We start from the raw sequence: 26,155 nt of genomic DNA, 5'->3' as shown, positions 1-26,155 counted from the left end.
TGAGAAAGGTTTGATGCTTGTGTCATGCAGCCCAACATGTTTAGAACAGTGATATAATCTGGGCATCAAGAAAAATGATTTCAAAAGAAATCATTATTGATTTGCATTTGCCAGGCATGGCAATGGGGAGGGGGGGCAAGGTCTAAGACCCGCAATGTGTGGACTCAGAAGTTGTTCTGTTTCAATCCACTTTCCATGTATAAGCCAGCTTTCTCTTCTTCTCTCTTACCCTAAATTCTTCTTGAAAACACTCTTCTGCAACAAAAAATGTTCTGGAAAATGTATGAGTTAGATAATAACAAATGAAAACATGTTTTATCTTATAAGAAAGTTTATTTAAAGAGAAGAGAAAACGTAGGAAAGAAGTCACTGAGATAACCAGTGATATATGAATTTTATAAAATTTCATAGTGATTTATTTATTTTATTTTATTTGCTTGTTTCTTTATTATTGCAAGGTATGGGACAGGTCACAACTTTCTTATGGAAGTCAGACAACTTGTAGACCATTCTCTGCTTCTTCCTTCCCATGGTTTCCTGGGAATTAAACATGCCATCAATCTTGGTGGCAAGTCCCCATTCTTGCTGAGCCATTTTACCAGTCCAACACCTTAATGAATATGACATCTATTTATTTTGTACCTCTACACTATTTCAGGAAAGACGTGAGTCAGCTTTCAGAAGTATTAAAGATACTTAAATGTAGGCTAGAAGTTAGAAAAGAGCAAGAAAAACAATAAAACCCAAACAATCAAAATGTAGAAGGTTATATAGAAAATAAACTTGTCTATAGGGTTACTGTGAGGGACATAATAAGTAAAATTAATTTTTATCTTTTCCCAGGCTCTGGAAATACAGTTGTGAAGACATATTTTTAGAAAAATTAATGTATTTCCAAAGCATTAAGTAAAATGAACTACATTTAAGGTCTATCCAAATGGCAGGAGCTAACACTGTAGATGGCTTAGAATAATCAGTTTCATGGTAGACTGGGCTAAATCAAATAGTGACTATCTCCCCAACAAGGTCAATGCATGTTACTATAGTGATTTCATAAATTGTTCAAAAAAAGACTGCGGTCTTGTTAATTGTAGCAGTCAGGGGTTTCTAGATGAACAGACCTGATAGCATGAATCTATTTATACTAAAATAAGATTTATTGTGGCTTTTATAGACTGTGGTCTAGCTAGTCTATTACTGTCTCCTGACAGACAGACCAAGTATCTGATAGTTGTTTAGGGTTAGTCAAAGAGCATTGGTGTCACAGCTGATCTTCAATCTCTCTTGGTTTCCAGATGAAGTAGGTTCTAAGGCCAGTGAAGGAATGTCTCAGCAGCAGGAAGGATGAACCTACCAGTAAGAGTGAGAGCAAACAGGCAAAGAGTAAAGTTTCCTTCTTCTATGCCATTTTATGTAAACCGCCATGAGAAGATATGGTCCCAATTTAGGATGGTGTTTTCCACCATAAATGATGCAGTGAAGAATAATTCCTTACAGGTGTACTGAAATACTTGGATTTTACTTGATTCCAGATGTGGTCAAGTTGACAACCAAGATTAGCCATCATAGTAATTTATACTGTTTCCTTCTAATGCCCCCCTTTTTATTATGTTTCCTATGTGGAGGTCCTTGATCCACTTGGACTTGAGCTTAGTACAAGGAGATAAAAATGGATTGACTTGCATTCTTCTGCATGCTAGCCACCAGTTGAGCCAGCACCATTTGTTGCAGAGGCTATCTTTTATCCACTGGATGGTTTTAGCTCCTTTATCAAAGATCAAATGAGCATAGGTATGATGATGACTAGCCTTAATCTATAGTGATCTGTTAGGAGGCATGAGATTATTTCAATAGTGTTGTATCTGTTGAAGTATGATTTGAGACTGATTATTTTGTCAATTTTGAGAAGGTACCATGAGGTGGTGAAAATAAGGTATATTCTTTAGATTTAGGATGAAATGCTCTATAGAAATCTGTTAAAAACCAACTAACTTCTGTTAGTTTAACTGTGTCTCTCTTCAGTTTACGATTCCATGATCTGTCCGTTGTTGAGAGTTGGGTGTTGAAGTCTCCCACTATTATTGTGTGAGGCACAATGTGTGCTTTGAGCTTTAGTAAAATTTCTTTTATGAATGTGGGTGCCCTTATATATGGAGCATAGATGTTCAGAATTGAGAGTTCTTCCTGGTCGATTTTTCCTTTGATGAGTATGAAGTGTCCTTCCATATCTTTTTTCATGACTTTAGGTTGAATGAAATATTTAGGTCTAATATTTGATATTAGAATGGCTAGTTCAGCTTCTTTCTTGGGACCATTTGCTTGGAATGTTGTTTTCCATCCCTTTACTCTGTGGTAGTGTTTGTCTTTGACACTGAGATATGTTTCCTGTATGAAGCAAAATGCTAGGTCCTGTTTATGTATCTAGTCTGTTAGCCTATGTCTTTTCATTGGGAAATTGAGTTCTTTACTGTTAAGAGATATTAAATAATAGTGATTGTTCCTTCCTGTTTTTTATATTATTTTTATGATTGTGTGACCCTTTAAGTTGGGGAATGTATCTCTCTTCTGTACCTATAATTCTTAGGATTGGTCTTCTCATTGTGTCTTAGATTTCCTGGATGTTTGGGGTTAGGAGCTTTTTTCATATTGCATTTTCTTTGACTGTTGTGTCAATGTTTTCTATGTATCTTCTGCATCTGAGATTCTCTCTTCTACCTCTTATAATCTGTTTGTGTTCCTGATCTCTTTCCTAGGTTTTCTATTGTCAGAGTTGTCCCGGTTTGTGATTTCTTTTGGGAGACCAGCTCTCTCCTGGTGGTATTTGTGTATCTGTAGCACTGTGGCACAGGATCACCTCCGAGCACAGACAGAAACCAGAAGGCTCCTTGGTTCCTGTGTCCTGAGGGTTCTGGAAGGTTTTCTCTGTGTAGCAGTGGTGATTTTACCTGTGCTCACAGGCTTGTCCACACTCCTGGGAGGCTAGCTCTCTCCAGGCGCTATTTGGTTGTTGGGAGGTGATCTGTACACAGGCAGCCTGGTCTAAGGTAGAGCAGAGATTTTGAACCCCAGAGACCAGGGGTTTGAACCAGTGTGGGGGGGACTTCCACCTGTGGGCAGAGCTTCTACCTTTGAGGGACAGAAGAAGTTCAGCCACTGCCCCCTGGACCCCGGCCCCGTCAGAGTTGCAGCTACCACCGCACCCCTAAATTTCTCTAGAAATTTTGATTCCCCAGCATTATAGTCTACATGCCGCAAAATTAGGGAAATTAAAGCATTTCTTCCACTTTGATCCACATAGCACCAGCCAAGAATTAAAGTAAAGAAACTGCAGAGTCACTGACTTCCTAAGTGGTCTGTTTCTGCATCGTTGAGATCTTTTCCCTATGAGTCTTCACAATGAAGGTTGCTTGCAACTTCTAAAACATAAAAAAGAAAGAAAAGGAAGGAAGGAAGGAAGGAAGGAAGGAAGGAAGGAAGGAAGGAAGGAAGGAAGGAAGGAGGGGAAAAATGATCAAGGTCTGGTGGCACTCTTCTTTCAGCCTACATTGACACTAACCAGGTTCCAGGACAGAGCAAGTTCTGGGCCTGCTAAGGCTACACAGAGAATCTTTCTCAATCTCTCCTTCCCCACTCCCCACACCTCCAACAAAATGTTTAAACATAGACTAGCACTTTGACAACTGCATTAGTTCCTGCTGCGGGTGTTTTTCTTTCTCTGTTTTCCAGTTTGCAAGTGATAATCATCATTACCCTTATCATATCCTTTTACTACCCCCGTTGTCTTCCTGTCACCCCTGTTCATCATGCCTACTGACCTATGTTGCTTTCCAAGTGGAGTCACTAAGATCTTCAACCTCAAAGGCTGATGCGACAGGGGCCATAAGGGAATAAAGAAAAGACATACACACAGACACATGTACAGAAAAACTGGGATCAGGTGGGCTATAACCCCTGATAAACTGGTAGACTCAGTGTGTTTATTTGTACATCTGGACTAACGTGATAGTTTTACTGCATGCAGCTAAACAAGGAGTCGGCTTAGGGAATCTGTGCCAAGCAATCTCAGGCTGCAGTCATCTTGGAAGAGGAAGCTCTGGTTGATAGTTTCTGCATACACTGCCAGTCTTTGGACTCAGACTAAGGCTTTGGCAGTTTCCATTGGTCTGGGCTATTGGGATCATTGTACTCATATCAGCAACACACATTCACATGAAAATTCATCTATTTCTCACACATTTACTCAGAGCTTTCGCTGATCCTACACCATGTCACCAAAGAGGTTGGCTGTTTCTTCGCCCCCCCCCGCCCCCCCCCCAAAAAAAACTATGGGATTGAGGCTATGGGAATGTAAAGAAGATATTTTCCCAGAAGATAACCACAAACTTCTGAAAAACACTTTTTCACCCCCTGGTGCCTAGGCCTCTGTAGTTTGTTGGGGTCAACAGCATAAAAGACAGTGCCCTACCAATGCTAGAAAGTACACACAAGCTGTGTGTTTCATAGTTCATTCTGCCATCTACTAGGTGCTTCTCCAAGGCACATATTTGGGATTTTATGTTAACTTATGATTATAAAACATGAGCAGTAAACCAGCTCATATCTTGAGTATGATGCAGAAGTTTCTCATGGCCTGGGATTTATAGGAAAGTGGAAAACTAGGAAAAGCATGCAGTAGGCATGGGTAAATTTACTGATTCAGAAAATCCATGAGTACATATAAAAATTTAAGAAATTATAAATAAGCTACTTTATAGTCTTACAGCTAAAGTAGAACTAAAATTTTTCATGATTATGCTATAGGATTTTATAATTTCCATAAACTAATAAAAATCAAACCTTATTATTTCAGGATTTGAGGAATTTGGGGGCCAATTCATGGCCCAGAAACCCATCATTTATTGGAATATAATTTTAATACAATCCAACAATGTATTTATTCTATTTTCCAGGACAAAATGTATGAGTTTTAATGGATTTGTAAATTTTTGTTCTCTTCTGTATGTCATAGTAGAATTTGACACATACACATTGACACACACACACACACACACACACACACACACACACACACTTTCCCTTTCTGTTTTCTTTTCAGACTGATCTCACTTCCCAGCTCTAGCAGCTCATAGAGAGTGAGCATGTGCTGCGCCGTATGGCCGACTCAGGCTCTTCAGCACATTCTTTACTCAGAGCTCGGGACTGAGGAATGTTTGCACTGTTTCATTCTTCATAGTGATTCATTCTATTGTACTTTTCAAAATCTGTGGTAAGTTGAAAGATCCAAGAATTGATGTGTATCTCAGTCAATAGTTTCCCATTTGTTAAATGAAGAATTTTATTATTAGCCAGGAATTCTGATAAAGGAAAATCAAGTGACATTCAATTATTTTGTTTTTATGACTGAGGGACTCAGATTAAAACATCAGTTATCTTTAATCAATTTTATACACTGCCACCACATCAGGAAACTCCTGTGTTTTAAACTCATCAACAGATACAAAATCTCAAAATCCCCACCATCCCCCATGATCTTACTCCTGTCATCTTTCAACTGTATGTCAGAGACCCTCACTGTATTCTAGCAAAATAGGCCTTCAGCTGTGTCATCAACGCAAACATAATGCAGGCATAGGTAAGGGTGGGGAAGCAAGGAGGACACCTGCAACCAGCTGTCAGCAGGTGTCTTTTGTCCTGTGGGCCCCTGAAGGGCTTCTTAGAACCCAGCATCCAAGGTTCAGGAAAGAAGTAAAGAAGGCCTTTTGTGTCTTTTGGAACCACATTAGAAACTCTTCTAAGAGCAGCACAGTAACTGAGGATTCTTGAGATGCCCTCTGTCATGGATTTTACTCCTCTAGTCTGAGGCGTCCATTGCTTATCTCTTCTGCTCCACCAGTCACCTAGAGTAGGAATTTTCCCACCTCACATTGCCCAAATGCCGAAGGAATTACTCTTGCCTACAGTTATCATAGCCTCACAAGGAAAGCCTGAATTGGATCAAAGTTTAAGTACAGACTGGAGAATTTTGTATGTCATGAAGTTGTGAAATGTTTCTGATGCCATGCCAAGGAGATGCTTTAAATTTTCTTTCCTCTTTGTCTCTTCTTTCTTTTTCCTCTGTCTCTTGCATTATCTTCAAGGCACTCCAGTCCAGATGGAGAAATAAACTTTCATTTGATGAGATAAGTGCTGAATAGTATAATCTCGTCGTAAGTTCTTTAATACAGAGGCCACTCTGAAGAGAAACATTCAGTGATGAATATTCAGAGAAAGTGCAATTTTTGTTAAATTTGTTATAGGGTGATGTCTTAGTTAGGGTTCCTGTTATGAACACCATGACCAACAGCAGGTCGAGAATGAAAGGGTTTATTTGGCTTATGCTTCCACATCATAGCTCATCATCCAAAGAAGTCAGAACAGGAACTCAAACAGGGCAGAAAGCTGGAGGTAGGAGCTGATAGAGAGGTCATATATCCTGTTATGACCTTTAGGTGATCCAAATTGAGAGATTTTTAAAGGGAAAAGTTGAACAATGTTATTGATAATTCCCAGTTTCTGATGAGGTACTGATACCCTTGTCAGTGAAAGCAGTTCTCTGGGAAAGTTTATTTTCTGTTCAAAACTGATAACAGATTAGAAACCAGAAGCCTATTTATCTTGGAATTATTTGACTTTGATGACATTACTTATGTAGGTCATTAAGTCTGATAATTGCATGTTGATTTAAGGATTTTCTAATTAAATAATTAGATTGTGGCTGACCCTTCACAGAAGCTTTGAATTCCTTTAGTTTTACCAGCAAATTCAATATAAAGCAAAGTTCCAAGTATTCAGAAGCTCACTACAACATATTTTCCCATGCAAGACAAGAAGCTAATAGTATATAACAGTCATTATATATCTAGGGAGCAAACAAATGAAGACACTCAAAATAAATGCATATGTAGTCACACACCACAGACAGACAGACACACACACTCACACACTCACATACTCACATAATTCATACTTATACACATACATACCCATATATACACATACACAGACACACACACACACACACAGATCTGTAAAATATGGGCATAGTTATTATGTATCTTTCTTAAATTTAGCAGACTACAAATAGTTAATTTGCTAGTTGAGATTAAATGTAATTCCTTCTCTGAGCAATCCTAAAGTAAGCAAGCATGAAAGCATTTTCTGAGTAATCTGGAAGAAACTGACATTTAAAAGAGTTAACATTACATCTGGACTTTAAGGCTATTCATTTCATAGATTAACATCATTACTCTGTCTTATCTTGCATTCTAAAAGGCATCCATCAGTGGGAGGACTGACGGCCCAGGGTCAGTTGAAACTGCTCTTATCCCAGCCTTGCTGTAAGGGGAACCTGCTTCTGGAGACCCTACTTCATGGTGGTGGCCTCATTCCGAGAATCCTGTTGAAAAGTGCAAGTGAGTATGTATAATTTCAAAAGTGTCCTAAACACACAAACAAACAAAACCCAGCACATCAACGGCAAACAAACATTCATAGCCACAGTTGAATGGAACTTTTATTCTACTCAAATGTCACCCTAAGTGTGGGAGCTAAATACATATGCTGGCAGGGATGGACAGTCACAGCAGAGGAAATGCTCTGCGGAAATACTCTTGATTGATCCTTTTAGTTTAGGAATTGTAAGTAAAAGAATATTTTTGTATGATGCTGTTCAGTCACAAGTGCCAGTATATAGAAGGTATCTACATTCAGTCTTTGAAATGCCTAAGAGAATTGAAAGAACGAACGCAGTTATATTTCTAAAGAGCAAAGCTGAATTAGATAATAAATTAGTAGACATTGCATTAGACCAGCACTCGAAATTTTAGTCTACCTTGAAGAGTGCTTCAAGACAGCACAACAGCAGCTGTGGTTTTTCTGTTATTCCCACTGTGGACAGAGACTTCTAGTTCAAGAAAATTATGATTGAAAATTGAGGAGTAAGAAACCATGTGGCAGAGAAATGCCTTGTCGGGCATCAGTGGGAGGAGAGGTCCTTGGTTGTGTGAAGGCTCAATAGAGGCCCCAACAAAAGGAAATCAAGGGGGGGGGGAGGTGGGAGTGGGTTAGGTGGAGGGGCATATACTTGGAGGCAGGGCGTAGGAAGAGGGGTTGGGTGTTTTGGGGAAGGGGGGGAAACCAGGAAAGGTTTTAGCATTTGAAATGCAAATGAAGATTATATTCAATAAAAGAAAAGAAAAAAAAAAGAAACCATGTGTCTCTTAACTAAAATGACTTCCCTGCCAATACTATTTTAGAAAAGAGCTGCTTGAGTATAGTGCCATGCCCCATCCCACACCTTCAAAGTTTCCACCAGCCTACTTGTATGGATTCCTCTTATATACCACATAAGACTAGTCAAGTTTCCTAAATCAAACTCATTCTGTTCTAGCTCCTTACCATATTCAGGATCATATCCGGGATTGTCAGCCTTTCAAACTGGCCTAGTTGTCTGACCTTTTGATTTATCTCCACCTGAGTGTTCCCTCACATGTGCCAGAACCCCACCTAACCCTTTCCAGTCACAAAGGCTGCACTATGTGCACTCCCTCTACACTTAGGCTTTCTTACCTAGAACCCCAGGCAACCTTGCTTTTATCACTGCAAGAGCTTGTTGCTGTTTCAGATGCTTGAGCATTCTTCATACTGGCTTCTTGCTTCTCTGAAAGTCAGTGTTCACTACTCGGACTTCTTTATTTGTACTTACCATTCCTTATATGTGAACAGTGAACATGTCCCTACATACCTACATCCCATAATGAGGCCCACAGCATTTTCTTGTCCAAACTGCTCCAATCATCCAGTCATTTCTAGGAAGTTTTGGGTTTTCTCATTGCCACCAGGATCTCACTATGACCGTTTTTCAGCACTCCAGTCTTTCTCCTATGTTCAAAAATTCAGATAAGATACACTGAATATAATTTAGATAAGTAGGTTTCCTTATAGACAATGGCTAAAATAACTGTTGTGTTAATCTCCATTTTGTATAGACTTAATATGATTTCTAAAATTTCTACAACAGCTTCTCTAAGGATTTTATTCCTGCCCAAATGATAAAATTTATTAAACTATCTTACAAACTGTGGTCCAGCTAGTCCAACAATGGCAGCTGAAGATAGAACATTCCAATAGTTATTCAATCCATAAGGCTGGATATGCCAGATTTCCAAAGAAGTAAACTCTAGGCTAGTGAAGGAATGGCCTTGCTAGCGCAGAGAACAAACAGGCCAGGACAGAGTAAGTTTTCTTCTTCCTTGTCCTTGATATAGGCTGCCAGCAGAAGGTGCAGTCCAGATTAAAGATCTCACCTCAAAGATCTGTATTGGACATGGGTCCTCCTACTTCCAATGATTTGATTAAGAAAGAAATTTGTCACAGGCGCTTGGGTTCTGGTAAATTTCAGATGGAGTCAAGTTGACATTCAAAGATAGCCATCATACCTGGAAAGCTCCCAGCAGCAGCTTCTAAGAGAAGTTTCCCACACCCACCTCTTGACTATCATATTGTTCATTTTCCAAAAACCTCCTTAGGGAAGGTGCCGCTCAGGAAAGTACTGCTTTGTCCCCAGGACTCTCCAAGACATTTAGGTAAATGTCTCCAAGACATTTAGGTAAACCCACTACTTTAGTTTGTCTATTTTAAAAAAGAAATTAGAACACTTCTGCTCAAATTTCTGGCCCAAGAGAGATCAGCTCAGGACCATCAGGACACAGGAACCAAGGAACAGCCAGGGACTGGATCCTTCCTATTTCTATCTGTGCCCCAGAGCTGACCCCGTGCCACAGCTCTACATGCCCAGGTCCCACCAGGAGAGAGCTGGTCTCCCAGGAGCACTGACATACCTGTGAGCACATGTAGGACAACCACTTTGGCTCCAATGGACCTGCCTGCACCCCTGAGAACGCAGAACTGAGGAGCAGCCTGAGACAGAATCCTTCCTGTTTCATCTACACCTGGAACTGACCCTGTTCCACAACTCTCTGTACCTAGATCCCACCAACAGTGAGCAGATATTTCAGGAGTGCTGAAACACCTGAGAGCACAGGTGAGACCATCACTTCTGTTCAGTTCCCAGGCCAAGAAGAACCCAAGCAGAGCAATCAGGAAATGAGAACCCAAAAGAGTCAGGAATAGGATCATTCCTGTTTCTGTCTGTGCCCCAGAGCCGACCCTGTGCCAACAGCTCTCCATACCCAAATTCCTTTCAGAGAGGGCTAGTCTCCCAAGAGTCCTGATAGACAGGCCTACAGGAGGCATAAACCACAATCAGAGACAGGAAGACCAGCTAACACCAGAGATAACCAGATGGCAAGAGGCAAGGGCAAGAACATAAGCAAAAGAAACCAAGGCTACTGGACATCATTAGAACCCAGTTCTTTGACCACAACAAGACCTACATATCCCAAGACACCAGAAAAGCAAAATTCTGACTTAAAATCACATCTCATGTCAGTCACAAAAGACCACATACAGAACTCGCTGATAGATGGATATCAGACAAGAGCATTTAATACCCATGAATACAACTCATAGACCACATGATGCTCAAGCATAAAGAAAACTAAAGAGTGGATGCTTCAGTCCTACTTAGAAGTGGGAACAAAATAGTCGAGGGAAGTAAAGGATGGGAGGGACTTGGAGGGAGAAAAGAGGGGGAGGAGAAAAGAGGGAAAGAAGTATGTGAGGAGATGGAAGATATGTACAGAGGGTCAAGAAATTGAGCACAGGTGTGTACCAATGGAGGATGGGAAACTGGGGGTTACAACCAGAGAGTCCCAGATGTCAGGAAAGCAAGAGCCTCCAACAACCCCACGGGAATGACATTAGCTGAAATACCAGACAAAGGGGAAGGAGATACCTGTTAAGAGCATATCCAGAGGTTAGACATGGCTCCCGGGTTGAGGGTTGGGGCTACCCACCCATCCTCAGAATTTCTCCTGTCTAAAGGAAATAAAGGGACAAAGAATAGAGACTGAAGGAAAGGCCACCTGAGGCCACCATCCAACATGCAGACACCAAACCCAGACACTATTGCAGATGCCAAGTGCATTCTGACAGGAGCCTGATATAGCTGTCTCCTGAGAGGTTCTGTCAGATCCTGGCCAATACAGATGTGGATGCTCGCAGCCAACCATCAGACTGAGCACAGGGACCCCAATTGAGTTAGGGGAGGGAGTGAAGGAGCTAAAGGGGCCTCATCTGGCATCAGTGGCAGGGGTGGCCCTTGATACTGTGAAGGCTTGATGTCCCAGTATAGAGGAATGCTATGGTGGTGAGGCAGGAGTGGGTAGGTGGATAGGAGAGCACCCTCTTAGAAGTGGGTATGGGAGAGGGGGTTTTCAGAGGGGAAACTGGGAAAGGACATAACATTTGAAATATACATAAATAAAATCATATTTGTAAGAAGACAAATTAGAAAACAGAAATTGATAAGAGAAAATGGATTTATATTCATAGTGGCCAAATGAGTATGGAAAGGTAAGAGCCTAATTTCATTCACTCCTTGCCTGTAGCCATGTTCTAATTTATAGGAAACCTGAGGCAAAGGCATTTACCTACAAGATAGTTAACCAGTACTGTGGTTGCTGTCCTGTAGCCAGCAGGCTCTGGCACAAAGGCAGGTTTCATTAACATCTGATTCAAGGAAAATGAAATATTAAAAATCTCCCATTTTGGAAAATGAAAGCTGTAATTCCTTTGTCTCTAAGTGTATCCCATTGAAATTGTTAGAAATAAGTTTGGGGTTGTAAAGACAAAGATGACCACTCCAACTGAAGTGTCTAGATTAGGAAAAATTTACTCTCACTCTGCTTAGAAAAGAAACACCGAGACAGGAAGTGGTCTTTTTTTTGTTGTTGTTGTTCTAAATCAGTTGGTGACTGCCTTTTTCCCACTGGCTGGTCCGCAACCTCATAGTCTGAATCAATCAACTTCATAGTTTGAATCCATTGCTACATCGAATGGAGAACTTAAAATGAAGGCAGGAGGGGATAAAATTCCTTGCTCTTGCTCCTCCTCCTCAAACTCCTGAGCATCAGTGATGGGTGTGGCAAAGAGTTTACTCACAGGGTGAAGTTAAAACATTTGCCTAGAAGTCTTGCTAGGCAAAGGTTTTATAGTATTATGGTATTTGATAGGAAAGAACCACATTCCATATTTGTTTTAGCAGGTGTCTAGTAGTAGCCTCTGTGTATCTGTTGGATGTCAGTTTTACTGACTCACTGCTGTACGCTACTTACATTTTACACAATAGGTGATATTCTGATAGCCTAGAGAGGAGCAACTTGCCTTCAGAGCATCTCCTCGCCAAGGCTGCACCACGATCACAGTTACAACACCATGGATAGTCAATGTTCAGCAGAACTCCTGAGACCTCCACTGTGCTGATGCAGTGGTCGAGAACTTAGCCCTCTCCCCAAACCTATGTCTGATTTTCCCCTTGTCACTTTAGCATGTCAATCTCACAGAGTTTTCTTTTTCTTTTTTTTTTTGTCTTTTTTTTTTATTCGATATATTTTTTATTTACATTTCAAATGATTTCCCCTTTTCTAGCCCCCCACTCCCCGAAAGTCCCATAAGCCCCCTTCTCTCCCCCTGTCCTCCCACCCACCCCTTCCCACTTCCCCGTTCTGGTTTTGCCCTATACTTCTTCACTGAGTCTTTCTAGAACAAGGGGCCACTCCTCCTTTCTTCTTGTACCTCATTTGATGTGTGGATTATGTTTGGGGTATTCCAGTTTTCTAGGTTAATATCCACTTATTAGTGAGTGCATACCATGATTCACCTTTTGAGTCTGGGTTACCTCACTTAGTATGATGTTTTCTAGCTCCATCCATTTGCCTAAGAATTTCATGAATTCATTGTTTCTAATGGCTGAATAGTACTCCATTGTGTAGATATACCACATTTTTTGCATCCACTCTTCTGTTGAGGGATACCTGGGTTCTTTCCAGCATCTGGCAATTATAAATAGGGCTGCTATGAACATAGTAGAGCATGTATCCTTATTACATGGTGGGGAATCCTCTGGGTATATGCCCAGGAGTGGTATAGCAGGATCTTCTGGAAGTGAGGTGCCCAGTTTTCGGAGGAACCGCCAGACTGATTTCCAGAGTGGTTGTACCAATTTGCAACCCCACCAGCAGTGGAGGAGTGTTCCTCTTTCTCCACATCCTCTCCAACACCTGCTGTCTCCTGAATTTTTAATCTTAGCCATTCTGACTGGTGTAAGATGAAATCTCAGGGTTGTTTTGATTTGCATTTCCCTAATGACTAATGAAGTTGAGCATTTTTTAAGATGCTTCTCCGCCATCCGAAGTTCTTCAGGTGAGAATTCCCTGTTTAACTCTGTACCCCATTTTTTAATAGGGTTGTTTGGTTTTCTGGAGTCTAACTTCTTAAGTTCTTTATATATATTGGATATTAGCCCTCTGATGTAGGATTGGTGAAGATCTTTTCCCAATTTGTTGGTTGCCGATTTGTCTTCTTGATGGTGTCCTTTGCCTTACAGAAACTTTGTAATTTTATGAGGTCCCATTTGTCAATTCTTGATCTTAGAGCATACCCTATTGGTGTTCTGTTCAGAAACTTTCTCCCTGTACCGATGTCCTCAAGGGTTTCCCCAGTTTCTTTTATATTAGCTTCAGAGTGTCTGGCTTTATGTGGAGGTCCTTGATCCATTTGGATTTGAGCTTAGTACACGGAGACAAGGATGGATCAATTCGTATTCTTCTGCATGCTGACCTCCAGTTGAACCAGCACCATTTGTTGAAAAGGCTATCTTTTTTCCATTGGATGTTTTCAGCCTCTTTGTCGAGGATCAAGTGGCCATAGGTGTGTGGGTTCATTTCTGGATCTTCAGTCCTGTTCCATTGATCCTCCTGCCTGTCACTGTACCAATACCATGCAGTTTTTAACACTATTGCTCTGTAGTATTGCTTGAGGTCAGGGATACTGATTCCCCCAGACTTTATTTTGTTGCTGAAAATAGTTTTAGCTATCCTGGGTTTTTTGTTGTTCCAGATGAATTTGATAATTGCTCTTTCTAACTCTGTGAAGAATTGAGTTGGGATTTTGATGGGTATTGGATTGAATCTGTATATTGCTTTTGGCAAAATGGCCATTTTAACTATATTGATTCTACCGATCCATGAGCATGGGAGTTTTTCCCATTTTTTGAGGTCTTCTTCCATTTCCTTCTTCAGAGTCTTGAAGTTCTTGTCATACAGATCTTTCACATGTTTGGTAAGAGTCACCCCAAGATACTTTATACTGTTTGTGGCTATTGTGAAGGGTGTCATTTCCCTAATTTCTTTCTCAACCTGCTTATCCTTTGAGTATAGGAAGGCCACTGATTTGCTTGAGTTGATTTTATAACCTGCCACTTTGCTGAAGTTGTTTATCAGCTGTAGGAGCTCTCTAGTGGAGTTTTTTGGGTCACTTAGGTAGACTATCATGTTGTCTGCAAATAATGATAGTTTAACTTCTTCCTTTTCGATTTGTATCCCTTTGACCTCCTTATGTTGTCGAATTGCCTGAGCTAGTACCTCAAGTACAATATTGAAAAGATAAGGTTTTATTCTTTACCATTATGAAGTATATACTTGTTGTGGCATGGATCTGCAATGTCCCATAAAGGCTCACTTGCTAAGGCATTGTCTACAGTTCATCAGTTTTCAGAGGAGGGGTTGTTGTACAGTGATTGGATCATGAAGACTCTGCCTTTAATAAAGGAATACACCAATGTGTTCCTAAAATGATGGGCTATTGGGAAGTGATGTATCCTAAGAATTAGGGCTTGATTGAAGGGACTGAGTCCTTCAGGTAAGGTAATGACATTGAGGGCCAAATGACCATGAATGGAATCTATGAGCCATGATAAATATCTGCTCCTAGAAGTTAACTTTCTGAACATCAGAAAGTTAATAATCCAGAACTATTATTATCTTAATGTTAAAAAGAACATCTCTGAAGTTTGAGATTAATATATTTGGCTTCCTATATCTGCAAGAATGGCATAATTAGAAAATATTTGAGGAAAGAATATTGTTCAGTACTTAATGCTTAAGCTTTTCCCCTAGTTATAGTTTCCTTAGTCAATAAGTTATAGGAAGTATTTGCACAGTAGTTAACTTGTTAGGAATAGATAATCTAGATATGATGGAAAAGAAAGTCACAGTTTATTTGCAAAGACTGTGTTGTTTATAAGTGTGACAGGAGCATCTTCAGATCTTGTAAATTAATTTCTAGAATTCTAATATTATATCTATAAGTGTACCTTTAAAAATATTTTAAATATTCATTTGGAAATAGATTTCATATATAATGTATTCCGAGTACAGCTTCCTCTCCCCCAAATCCTTCAAGACCCTCCCCAGCTCCCCTTCTATCTGGATCCACACCCTTTGTGTCTTCCCTTAGAAAACAAGCAACAATTAACGACTAATAATAAAATAAGGTAACTAAGCTAAACAAATCAGAATAGAATGAAATAAACATAATCAGAAGAAAAAGAACCAAAGAAAGAGCACAAAAAGAAACACATATGGACACAAACACACACAGGAATCCAAAAAAAAAATCACAAAACCTGGAGCCATAATCCATATGCAAAGGACCTCTGAGTTCTAACACATTATTAGTCTAAGGACCTCCTAGAATGCCATTGAGTTCATTTCCTGTTGGTCATCTACTGTCTACTGCTAGGCATGGATAGGGCCTGCCATTAAGTGTGTCTTTTATCACTAGTGAACTCATTTTTCACTTGTGAGTGGTTTTCAGTTGGAGATGGCTTCTGGGTAGGGATGCATTTTATGTCTGCTTCTCCTCTCAGTGCTGGTACTCCATCTGGCAGGCCCTGGGCACTGCTGCAGTCTCTGTGAGTTAATTTTTGCACTGTCCTCCAACCCCTGTGGCTCTTTCTGCTCCTTTTCTGCAAGGTTCCCTGGACCCTGGAGGTAAGAGTTTGATGGAGACATCTCACTCAGGACTGAGAGTTCCAAGGTGTCTTACTGTCTTCACATTGTCTGGTTATGTGTCTCTGAATCTGTTCCTATCTACTGCAGGAGAAAGCATCTCTGATGATGCCTAAACAAGACCCTTAGTTATGAGGATAGCAGAAAGTGATTAGAAGCCATTTTATTGTTATTTCCTTATCAAAAAAGTAGTGTTTGGCTTTCCCCTATACATCCGACGTTTTTAATTTCAGGTTCTTGGCCACCCAGGCAGGGTGAGGGATTTGTTCCATCTCACAAGTGGGCCTTAAATCCAATCAGATATTCAATGGTTGCTTTCATAGTGTCACTATGGTACTGGCAGATACTGTGGGCAGGTATTATTATAGACTGAAGGGTTTGTAAATTGGTTGCTGTCTACTTTTCTCCTTTTTTAAATGATCAGAGTACCTTCTGGTACCATGAATCATAGGGTGAAGGCTCTTGATAGGCACCAGTTCAACTTCTGTGCATTTGTGTTGGTGTTGTCACAGTCAGATTGTAGAGAGCAGCTAATAGCCTTGGAAATAGCCTGGTTTGTTTTGGGGGTAAGTCTTTGATGTAACTCATTAGGTTAGATTAGATGTAACCCATTCCTGGCACTGGAAGATTCATTTGGAGACAAGAGATGTTCACTTGGGACTGTCTCTCCTGTTATTTGATTATTTCCAAGAGAACTCCTTCATGTATGTATTCCGAACTTTATGAGAGTGTAGCTAAATGACATGAATAGTGGGTGACAAATTTCAGAGTGCTACTTTGATATATTCATTGAAACTTAAGAGCATTGTTCCATAGAAGAAGTGTTCCAATAATGATAAAGTAAAGCAATCTGGAAAAATCTATGCTCACATTTTTGACTATTCTGGGAACAACTTAGTAAAGGCAAAGCAAATGTCCTTATAAATAATAAACTGTATGTTTTAACAAATTAATCCATTATGTGTTTTTGAAAACTAATGGCCACAACCTGGTCTGTATAGCATGATGCTGTTTGGAAAAGACTTGCAACCTCAGGTGTGCTTCTTATGGAAAACATTGATTTATTTGCTGAAGTGCTAAAAACATATCACTTATTATAATGCCTATTTACTTTATGTGGAAGCTTTGGTTTTTGTTTCATGATAAATTTTCCTAGCTACTTCAAATGCCTTGAAGATGAAGTGACAGAGTTCAGCAGTCAGTTGAGCGATCTCTATTTTAAGCTCCTATGTAATTCTTGACATTTTAAGTAAGAAACAGCATACTCATGGAATGCTAGAGACTATTGTAATGATGATTATAAAAGTAAATTTGTACGTATTTTTACAGAAACTGTCTTTATTTAATTAATATCTCAAAGAAATTAGAATGACATTTGATAATTTATGTGCCATCAGGTTATGAAAACAAAACTTTAAAGTATCATTAATTAAGCAACATAATTCTTGATATTTTATCAGAAAGCTTTTTTATAAATAATTTCTAATACAGGCCTTGCTTTTGTACAATATACTTCACATAATGTTTTTCTTAATAGCCATATAATACACAGTATTTCAAACTATTAATGTTATCTTCAGCTTTCAGTTAAAATGTATTAGAATTTCTATTTGTTTAAAAACAATCAGCAAAACATTTAGAGAAACAGATATTTTCCCCCAGAGTTAGAAAAAAAAACAAAAATTAAATAAATTAATAGTAAATGTGTTACATATCCTAAATCGTTTAACAATGCTTCTGCCATAAATGGTAAGTGTTCTTATATAAGATGAAGTATTTTCAATGAATTATTACGTTGCTAAACATAATTAATAAAAACAGCTGATTTTAATGATGGGTAACTTCTAACAGTCACTGTACCCATTCCAGCAGCCTGATAGAGGATGCTTGTTCCTTTTAAGTTAAACCATGTTGGATACAAAGGAAACAAACTTTCCAACTACAGAAGGCTCTTAATTATAAGACATTACTTTGAATCGTTGACTTTTGAAACTCAGGACAATCATCATTTTGTTAATGACTTTGCCAAGTCCAAAGAACAAACATTTGGCAAATTCCTAGTTGTCAGTTGAGAGGCCTTTCCTGCTAAGTGATGTTTCAAAGACATGGACTACATGCGTTTCTTTGCCTATTGCTCCAAACCAATTCCCAATGATACTTCTTGACTCCTAGTGATATTTCACTGTAATATAAAAGCAGCCTAGCAAATATATAATATTTAGCATGTCCCAGGCATTGGTTTTAAAGGTTTTAAATGTGTTCATTCACTAACTCCTCATGATAGTGCTGTGTGTTGGGACACTCCAATCAACAGAGAAGGAAGCTGAAACACAGACAAAAACTAAGCTGCCCAGCTACTAGGCAGCAGTGCAGCACTGGGCCCGTGTCGCTGGCTTCAGGGCTGTGTGCATCAGCTTCCAAACCACAAGGCCTCAAGCAGAGTCTCAGAATGTGCAGCAGGTTACAGGCCTGAGCAAGGCTAGGGAGCAGCCAGCAACCACACACATATAACTGCCACGGTGTGCTGTATGTTGTTCACCATATTACTAAATGTCCAAAGGTAACCTAGAAAAAGATCTAGAGAGACTGCAGACTAATGCTTGCCTGGCGCTAGTGGGCAACAGTTGGCCTAAAATTAATGAATCAGCACAAATTCTCTTCTCCTGTATATGCTTTTCTGTCATGTAGCATAAATTTAGGTAATCCTGGACATTACTGCAGAAGCTAGCATTGCCTTTTGTTGGGATACACATATACCTATGTATACCATTTCATATGTGTAATCAGAGCCCCATTTTAGAAAATGCCTAAAACTGAAAATGGGCTCCTTCTCAGTATTCCTAGCTCACCCAACACTGATTCCATTGGCTCTGTTTGCAGTAATGACAAATGCACTACAGGGCTTGGATTAATCCATGTTTTCTTAATTGAATTTGTAGCATATTCTTACTGAAAGCAGTAGGGAGTAACTCTGTGTTTTTATACTAGTGTTCTTCAAGGGCCTTTCTGGGAATGACCATGGACTAACTAACCTGGAGACATCAGTGTCCTCCAGAGAATTAGTCTCAGAAACAGCTATCAATGGGGGGCTGGCTGTGTCTACAGAGATGTGATAGCAATGATGGTGGGTAGGTAAGGTGTGATTATATCAATCAAGTTTTGTTGATAAGGCACAGACACCCACAACCTGATATTGCAGGTAAAGCTACAGTGTCTGACTCATTGGGTTGGGGGTTTTGGCAGGATTCGGGCACTGTTGCTCCTGGTACATGTGTCCCACAGCTTCCTGAGCAACAGGGTCACTGTGAGCTACAGAAGGGCAGACAGCCCACCACTTATCTCTGCTTTCGTACTCAGTGCAAGCAGCATACCTTGCAGATAAAATCAATATCAACAATTTGTATTGAGGGTTAAAGAGGTTAAGAGGTTAAGAAAACTCGCTGCACTTACAGAAGGCCACAGCAGGTAAAACACTTACACCGAAACCCTCATTACTTAATCAGAGTTTGACCCTTGAGAGACACACCAGGAAAAGACCACCACCTGCAATCGTACCCTAGTGTCTTGTAGATGAAATTTTCCTTCTTTTAGATGCCTATGTGCCTGGCAATGGATTTCCCTAGCATCTGTCATAAAGATGAGAGCTGGGTAAAATATGTTTTTTCAGATTCTATTAATAATACTTGAGAGCCTTCATAAATAGTTTGGGGCATAAGCAGTCTGGATTTTGCTATGATGTTTAACCCCCACAGAATCAGATCCAATCTCCTGGACAATGAGTAAAATATGCTAATGTCTCTTATTATGTAACTTAAAATGTCTTATAGGACTACAAGAACATATGTTGTTCTTGGTAGTTAATGAGCTTCCATGTAATTCTATATACATTAATACATAATAGGATTGAACTATTATAATAATAGTAATCAGACTACAAGTTTTTGCAACATGTTTCCCCTAAGCAACTAAATGTGACTTACCATAGTAGTTCATTTATTACCCTTCAATTATTGAGACCATTTTGCCAATGAAAAAGATGATACATAGAAATGGGATAATTTTTCTACTTGATTTTTCAAGTGGTCCTTGTTACAGAAAAGAAGAACCATTGTTATCTGAAAGTAAATGTCTTAGGTGAATTAAAGAGAGAACACAATAGTTTTGGAAATTAGTCATTTTTTTTTAAGAAAAGGTGAGTTTCTGGAAATTAGCCACTTGGTTTTATAACTCATTTCTAGTAAACTAATATTTAGTGGGCATCAAACAGTATCATGCACTGTTAGAGGTTGTGTATGCAGCTGTCATCATGTCATTTCAAGCTTAGTTTTCAGGGGTTTGATTGCTGGTGAAAAGTGGGAAGGACAAATCATATAAATGTTATATGTAAATGAATATTAGCATATGAATATAAGTACATGAATCAGAGAAGTTCACTTAAGTGAGGACTTGGAGTGCTGTGCTCAGAACGGATGGTGAATTAAGGTGTGAGTGCTGAGTGCAGTGTTATTAAACTAACTTGCAAATCAGACTCAAATTTAATTTGGTTGATTTTCATAGTAAACTATGTTGTGACACTTAAACAGTGTTTCCTTAATGATATTTTATGTGATATTGAATCCCACCCCCTCCATGGATAGTTTATCCTTCTTTTATTTTGGATTTCATGTTCTAAATTCTGTATGTTCTGTTCTTACATTTTTGATCTAACATCTTTGTCCAAAGACAATCTTCCAGGCTTTTGTTGTTGTTGTTGTTGTTGTTGTTGTTGTTGTTGTTAGTGATGCTGATGGTGCTTGGGTGATTCTACATCCCTGAGCACATGGCATATTCTACTATAATATTGCTTTCAACTACATCTCAGTGACTCAGCAGGAGCTTTTCATTGACATCTTGTAGAAAGTAAAAGTTATACAGCCCCAGAGAACAAAATGCTAGCGTACAGTGTTGTGTAAATCTGTGTTAATAATAAAAATAGTCTCCTGGAGCTTGAGAGTTCTTTGAAATACTAAAATGTCTAGTGTTTAAAAAGAGTTTAAAATATTGTCCACAGTGACAATGACCCTTAAAATAGTATAAAGAAGAAGATCTGGTTTAAGTTTTTATATTAATTTTTGATATATAAGATATTGATAAAAGCACAATTTTAAATAGCAGCTTTATTACTGATATCATTACTGGTAGATACTGGGTTAGGCAATATGACTTTAGAACTGCCAATACTAAAGTGTTCATTCCAGTCCATCTAATTCTCCCAGCTCCCTGCTGTTTGCTTTCCAGAGGCCCACCCATGGTCTGAAAACATTGTCTTAGTTAAAGGGAAATCATGGTCAAAAGGAAAGACCCACCATGGGGTACATCACAAAAGAAAAACAAAACAAAACACTGCATCAATTCAATCATGTTCAGATTCTGGCCTCAGACACTTTCCCTTGCACAGAAGATAGAGGTGAGAAGAAACTATCAGAGTGATTCCCCTCTAAGGAAGATAACACAAGTGACCAGGACAACATAGATGGTGGTCACATTGGAGAATTTCTTTTGAGTAAAATTGAAATGACTAATGAAAAAGAGAATGACATTTATTTGCTCAGTGATGCCTTAGGTATCTACAGCTCACTGTTTGTTTGTTTGTTTGTTTGTTTGTTTGTTTGCTGAAGATATGCTCTGTAGCCTTGGCTGGCTGGTAGCACTTGTATCTATCCTTCTACCCCTTCCTCCTGAATAGATCTTGCCCATTTTCATTTTCATTGTTGAAGGCATCGTACAAGCATACCTTAAGAGTTGTGTATCAGACAAGCCAATGTCTTACCCAGAGGTAGAAGAAAGAAGGCAGAAACAAAGAAAGGACTAGACTTGCATTTGAGAGAGAGGAAGCAACTACAAGAGAGAAGTAGTGTCTTGCTTCACCCATTGCAAAATTCACAGCTAGGCAGCTAAGAAACAACAGGCAATCTCCAACATGGACATTTGTCTGTCATAAACATTGCTTCAGCAGCCTTTAGTAAAGAAGAACAATGAAAACACAGTGGCCTGCATATTCTGGACTTTAGACATTTTATTTATTTATTTATTTATTTATTTATTTATTTATTTATTTATTTATTTATTTTAAACATGTCTATGAGTATATAAGCCTGCTTGAATTTATGTGTACTACGTGCATGCAGGGACCTATTGAGGCCAAAGAAAATGTCAGATCCCACTAAACTGGAATTATAGATGACTGTGAGCTGCCATATGCCATGCAAGGACAGTAAGCATTCCTCAGCCCAACATTAATATTTTGATGTGTGTGCAGTTGTTCCAATTAACCGGGTTTAGTGTTGGGCTAGGGCTAGGGCTAGGTTAGGGCTAGGGCTAGGTTAGGGCTAGGGCTAGGTTAGGGCTAGGGCTAGGTTAGGCTTGGTTAGGGTTAGGGTCAAGATTAGGTTTAGTGTTAAGCAAAGCCCTCATTCTGGAGAGACAGGCACATGGGGAAATCTAAACAAGCATTACTAAGTTACTGTGGTTAATCCCCTGGTACAGAGAGGGCACCTCTGAGTGATGCCTCATGACTTGCTTTAAAGAAAATCAGAAATCCTTTGTGCCCTGATTCAGAAGAGAAGGTCAGAAAAACTGGAATGATTTTCCTGTATTTCCAAATGCTAAGTTTGGGAGTCCTGTGTCCTGATCCTCTTCAAGATTAATTTTGTAAGTAGGTCAAAGTCAAAACAAACAATAAAGCAAGAAATACCATAACCATTTATTTATGTTCAGTTCTGCTCTGTGAACATTATCCGTGATGCATGAAACTCCTCCACCTCCGAAAAACATTGTAGGTTAAAAAAGTGAATTCAAGGTGAGTTTTCCCTGAAAAGACTAGAGTATTACCAGAAGAAGAAAGAACACAAGACTACTTTCAAGGGTGTAAAGAAACAAATCTAAAGGATAAGAACAGTAGTGACTGAGTGTTGACAAAAGCCATGCTTTTTACTGGGTTTCCAAGACACAGCCCTAAACGCGCTGCACTGTTTAGAGCCGCTCTCCTACCAGGCCCTATGGGATTGGGAAGAGAAATTTCCCAGTGTTCACATGTTGGCTCGTATCATCTCTAACTCCAGTTGTAGGGTATCCTATGCCCTCTTCCGGCCTAGGTACCAGGCATGCAAATGGTTTACAGATATACATACAGGCAAACAAAGTTGAACAAAAATTTTAAAGGCAAATGGAAAGATACTACTATCACTTATGGCAGAACAACAGACACAAAAGAGAATGACAGCCACAAGCCCTTAGCTTTCTGTCCTATACATATGCATAGTAAGTATCCTATGCGTAACATGTAGTAAGAATACTAATTTTATGAGAATGTTATACATGAGCACTGTATTCATACTATTTTCACACCTAACTCTCACATCTAACTCTTCCTGTGCCCCACGACTACCTGTCAAATTCACGACCTTGTTTTTTAACATACACACATATATATATGTGCTACTGAGCATATATGTGTATATATACACACACACGTTTGTGTGTGCTACTGAGAGCATCTAGTATTACTCATTTTTTGCATGGGTTTAGATCTGACCATTTGGGATTAGATAACTTGTCAGAGACATAGTTAATCTTGGAAAAAATGGATTCTCTCTTCTCAGAAGTCATTGACTGCCTATATTTTTTTTCAGTCAAGGTGGGGCCTTGTAAAAATTCCCCCATCCATGTTGGCATGTGACCAGTGTGGCAATTATGTAGGTCTTGTTTAGGTAACTTTATTACCAAGACTTCACCAGTGCAAGATGCCTGTCAGGATCAGAAGACATCTCTGAGTAGAGCTGCCAGTCTTCTGGCGCTTGCAGAGCCACCCCTTCTGTGATGTTCCCTGGACCTTGCAGAGTTGTATTCTAGATGTACTAACTGGAGCTGGGCACCCTGCCACTTACTTCCTGCATTCTGACTACTTATGGATCTTCATAGTATCTATCCTTCATCTCTATGGTCAAGAAGTCTTAGATGAGAGATAAGAGTTAATTTATCTATGGATATAAAGGGGAGTTTTTCTCTTGTGTGGTACTGAGTAAAGGTGTTAGGTGGTCTATGCTTTTTGAAAGAGTATTAGCACCCTGTATGTTCTGAGAGTGCACACACACACACACACACACACACAGATATTTTTAAGTTACAAGTCTTGTTAAATGTGTTCCTCTATAACTCCATGCCTGTAGAAATTGCATTGTGATTTCCCTCACCTGTCCCAGTCTTACCTGTCAGTCAATCCCTCATGAGTTCTTTTTTCTGCATCTCTGTCATTGTTTTGTGATCCACCAGGCTACACGTGTAACAATAGATTTAGATCTATTCATTGGAAGCTGGTGGGCTCATCAGTAGGTTCATAATAAAAGCAGTGGCTCCCTCTTCCCCCAGGTCCATCAGTAGCCAATAGTTCAGCAGGGAGGGAGATGTCCCTGTGTAACTCTCCCTGAAATGACTGACAGTTGAAAGTCCCAGTCTTTTATTTGTTTGTTTGTTTGTTTGTTTTTATTCTCTAATCCCTTTTTTCCAGTTCAGCCTTTATCTTCCTTCCAGTCTGACCCCGGACTGTTCCCTAATCCATACCTCCTCCTCTCTCCAAGAGGATGTCCTCATCTCTCCACCTCCAGTGCACCAGACCTCCACACTCCCTTTGGCCTCAAGTTTCTTGAGGGTTAGGTGTGTCTTCTCTCATTGAAGCCAGACAGACTTCTACTCTGCTGTCTACCAGCTTCTCAAATCCAGTCAAAACTCTACAGCAGAATTCTGTAGGGAGGTTCCTGTGGTTATTTGCCCATGTGTGAATTGATCGTGGTGAATGAGTGTGGTACTAGGCCTTAGCTGCATGCCCATCCCAGGTAACAGAGTCAGCGCCATTCAAACCAACCAACCAACAAACAAATAAGCAAAGAGTTCATATTGTGGGGAGAAGACTAAGAAGGTGGACAACAATGACTAGTTCAATAAAACTAATTTTGTTAAAATTGATATTAGGAAGAAAGACGAGCAAGTGCTCTCTGCATAAAATCTCTGGTATTGTTTTTTGTTTTTGTTTTTGTTTTTTATTTCTAGAGAAGAATGGCCTCTTAAAAGGAAGCCCAGTAAGTAAAATTATAAAAGAATTTTAAAGAAATGTCCTCATTCCCAATGACCATAGATTATATTAGTAGAAGTCAATAAAAATAATGCAAGACATGGTTTGATACTATCTTTAACTCAATATGTATTTTGTTTATTATGATATAGTGGTTTATTACTCAAGAAAAATAGTAATTATTTCTCAATAATTCCTATAAATTTAGTATTGCCATATAAACTTAGTAATGCCTGATATTCTCGTTACTGATCTTTAAAAGAAACCATAGTGGAGCCAGAGGTGGAAAGCTGAGGGTAGTAAAACAGCTTTGTCATTGTGTAATCACTCATGAGGGTTAGTAAAGAAACTGATTGAAAATTTGCTTCATTCTGAAATGATAGCATCAATATACTTAGGAAATATTAACAATTTGTTTTTCAGAATTGATTCTATGATTCAAAGAACATGTGAATTTTATTATGTGACACTTTTACTTTTCTAAACTATATGAGTTTTTAAAAATATTTCTTGAATGTAAATAATTTTAAATGAAATTTTAGAAAAAAATCTTTCATGTAAAAAAGGATTCTGACATTCAGAAAAACTGGCCTCAACTCTTGCAGTGACAACATTATGGTTCTTCTCACAGACAGTTTTATAACAGCCACCCACAGATGTACCTGAAACGGTGAGGTAGAATGTATGTATCCCCCAGAGTGTGGTGCTTCTCAATTACAACTAAGGAGCAAGTGTGTGTCATAGGGATGTGATGATGATGAGGGTCTCATTCCCTGATCCTCGCACTTTCACTCTTTTTAAGAACAAGCATCTGGCACAGAGAGTAAACAGAGTGCAGGCTGCAGCGTGGTGGGCGCCATCTTTGAAGTTCTGTACCATTGTCACTTGACCCCACAGACATTTGGAAATGTTTTTATGAGCCACATGGAAGAAGAACAACTATGGGACTTTTTATTCAACATTCCAGGTACAAGAAACTTACTGTTTATGAAATTAATGCTTTATTGATACTTAGGTGGTTTTTAAATGTGTTTTCAAA

General features: G+C 39.2%; 1 protein-coding gene across 1 annotated transcript in view; it reads left to right on the top strand.

The window, feature by feature from the left end:
- Kiaa0825 (KIAA0825 ortholog) overlaps nucleotides 1–26,155 on the top strand; it is a 465,970-nt gene that overhangs the window by 168,258 nt on the left and 271,557 nt on the right. The window contains exons 14-15 of the mRNA XM_052159485.1: nucleotides 7,312–7,451; nucleotides 25,919–26,083. Coding sequence (XP_052015445.1) covers nucleotides 7,312–7,451; nucleotides 25,919–26,083 — 305 coding nt within the window. The remainder of the gene's footprint in view (nucleotides 1–7,311; nucleotides 7,452–25,918; nucleotides 26,084–26,155) is intronic.

Source organism: Apodemus sylvaticus, chromosome 16 (genome assembly GCF_947179515.1).
Source record: "Apodemus sylvaticus chromosome 16, mApoSyl1.1, whole genome shotgun sequence".
Taxonomy (NCBI): domain Eukaryota; kingdom Metazoa; phylum Chordata; class Mammalia; order Rodentia; family Muridae; genus Apodemus; species Apodemus sylvaticus.
The sequence above is the reverse complement of the archived record's forward strand: the minus strand, read 5'-3'. Positions and strand labels throughout refer to the sequence as shown.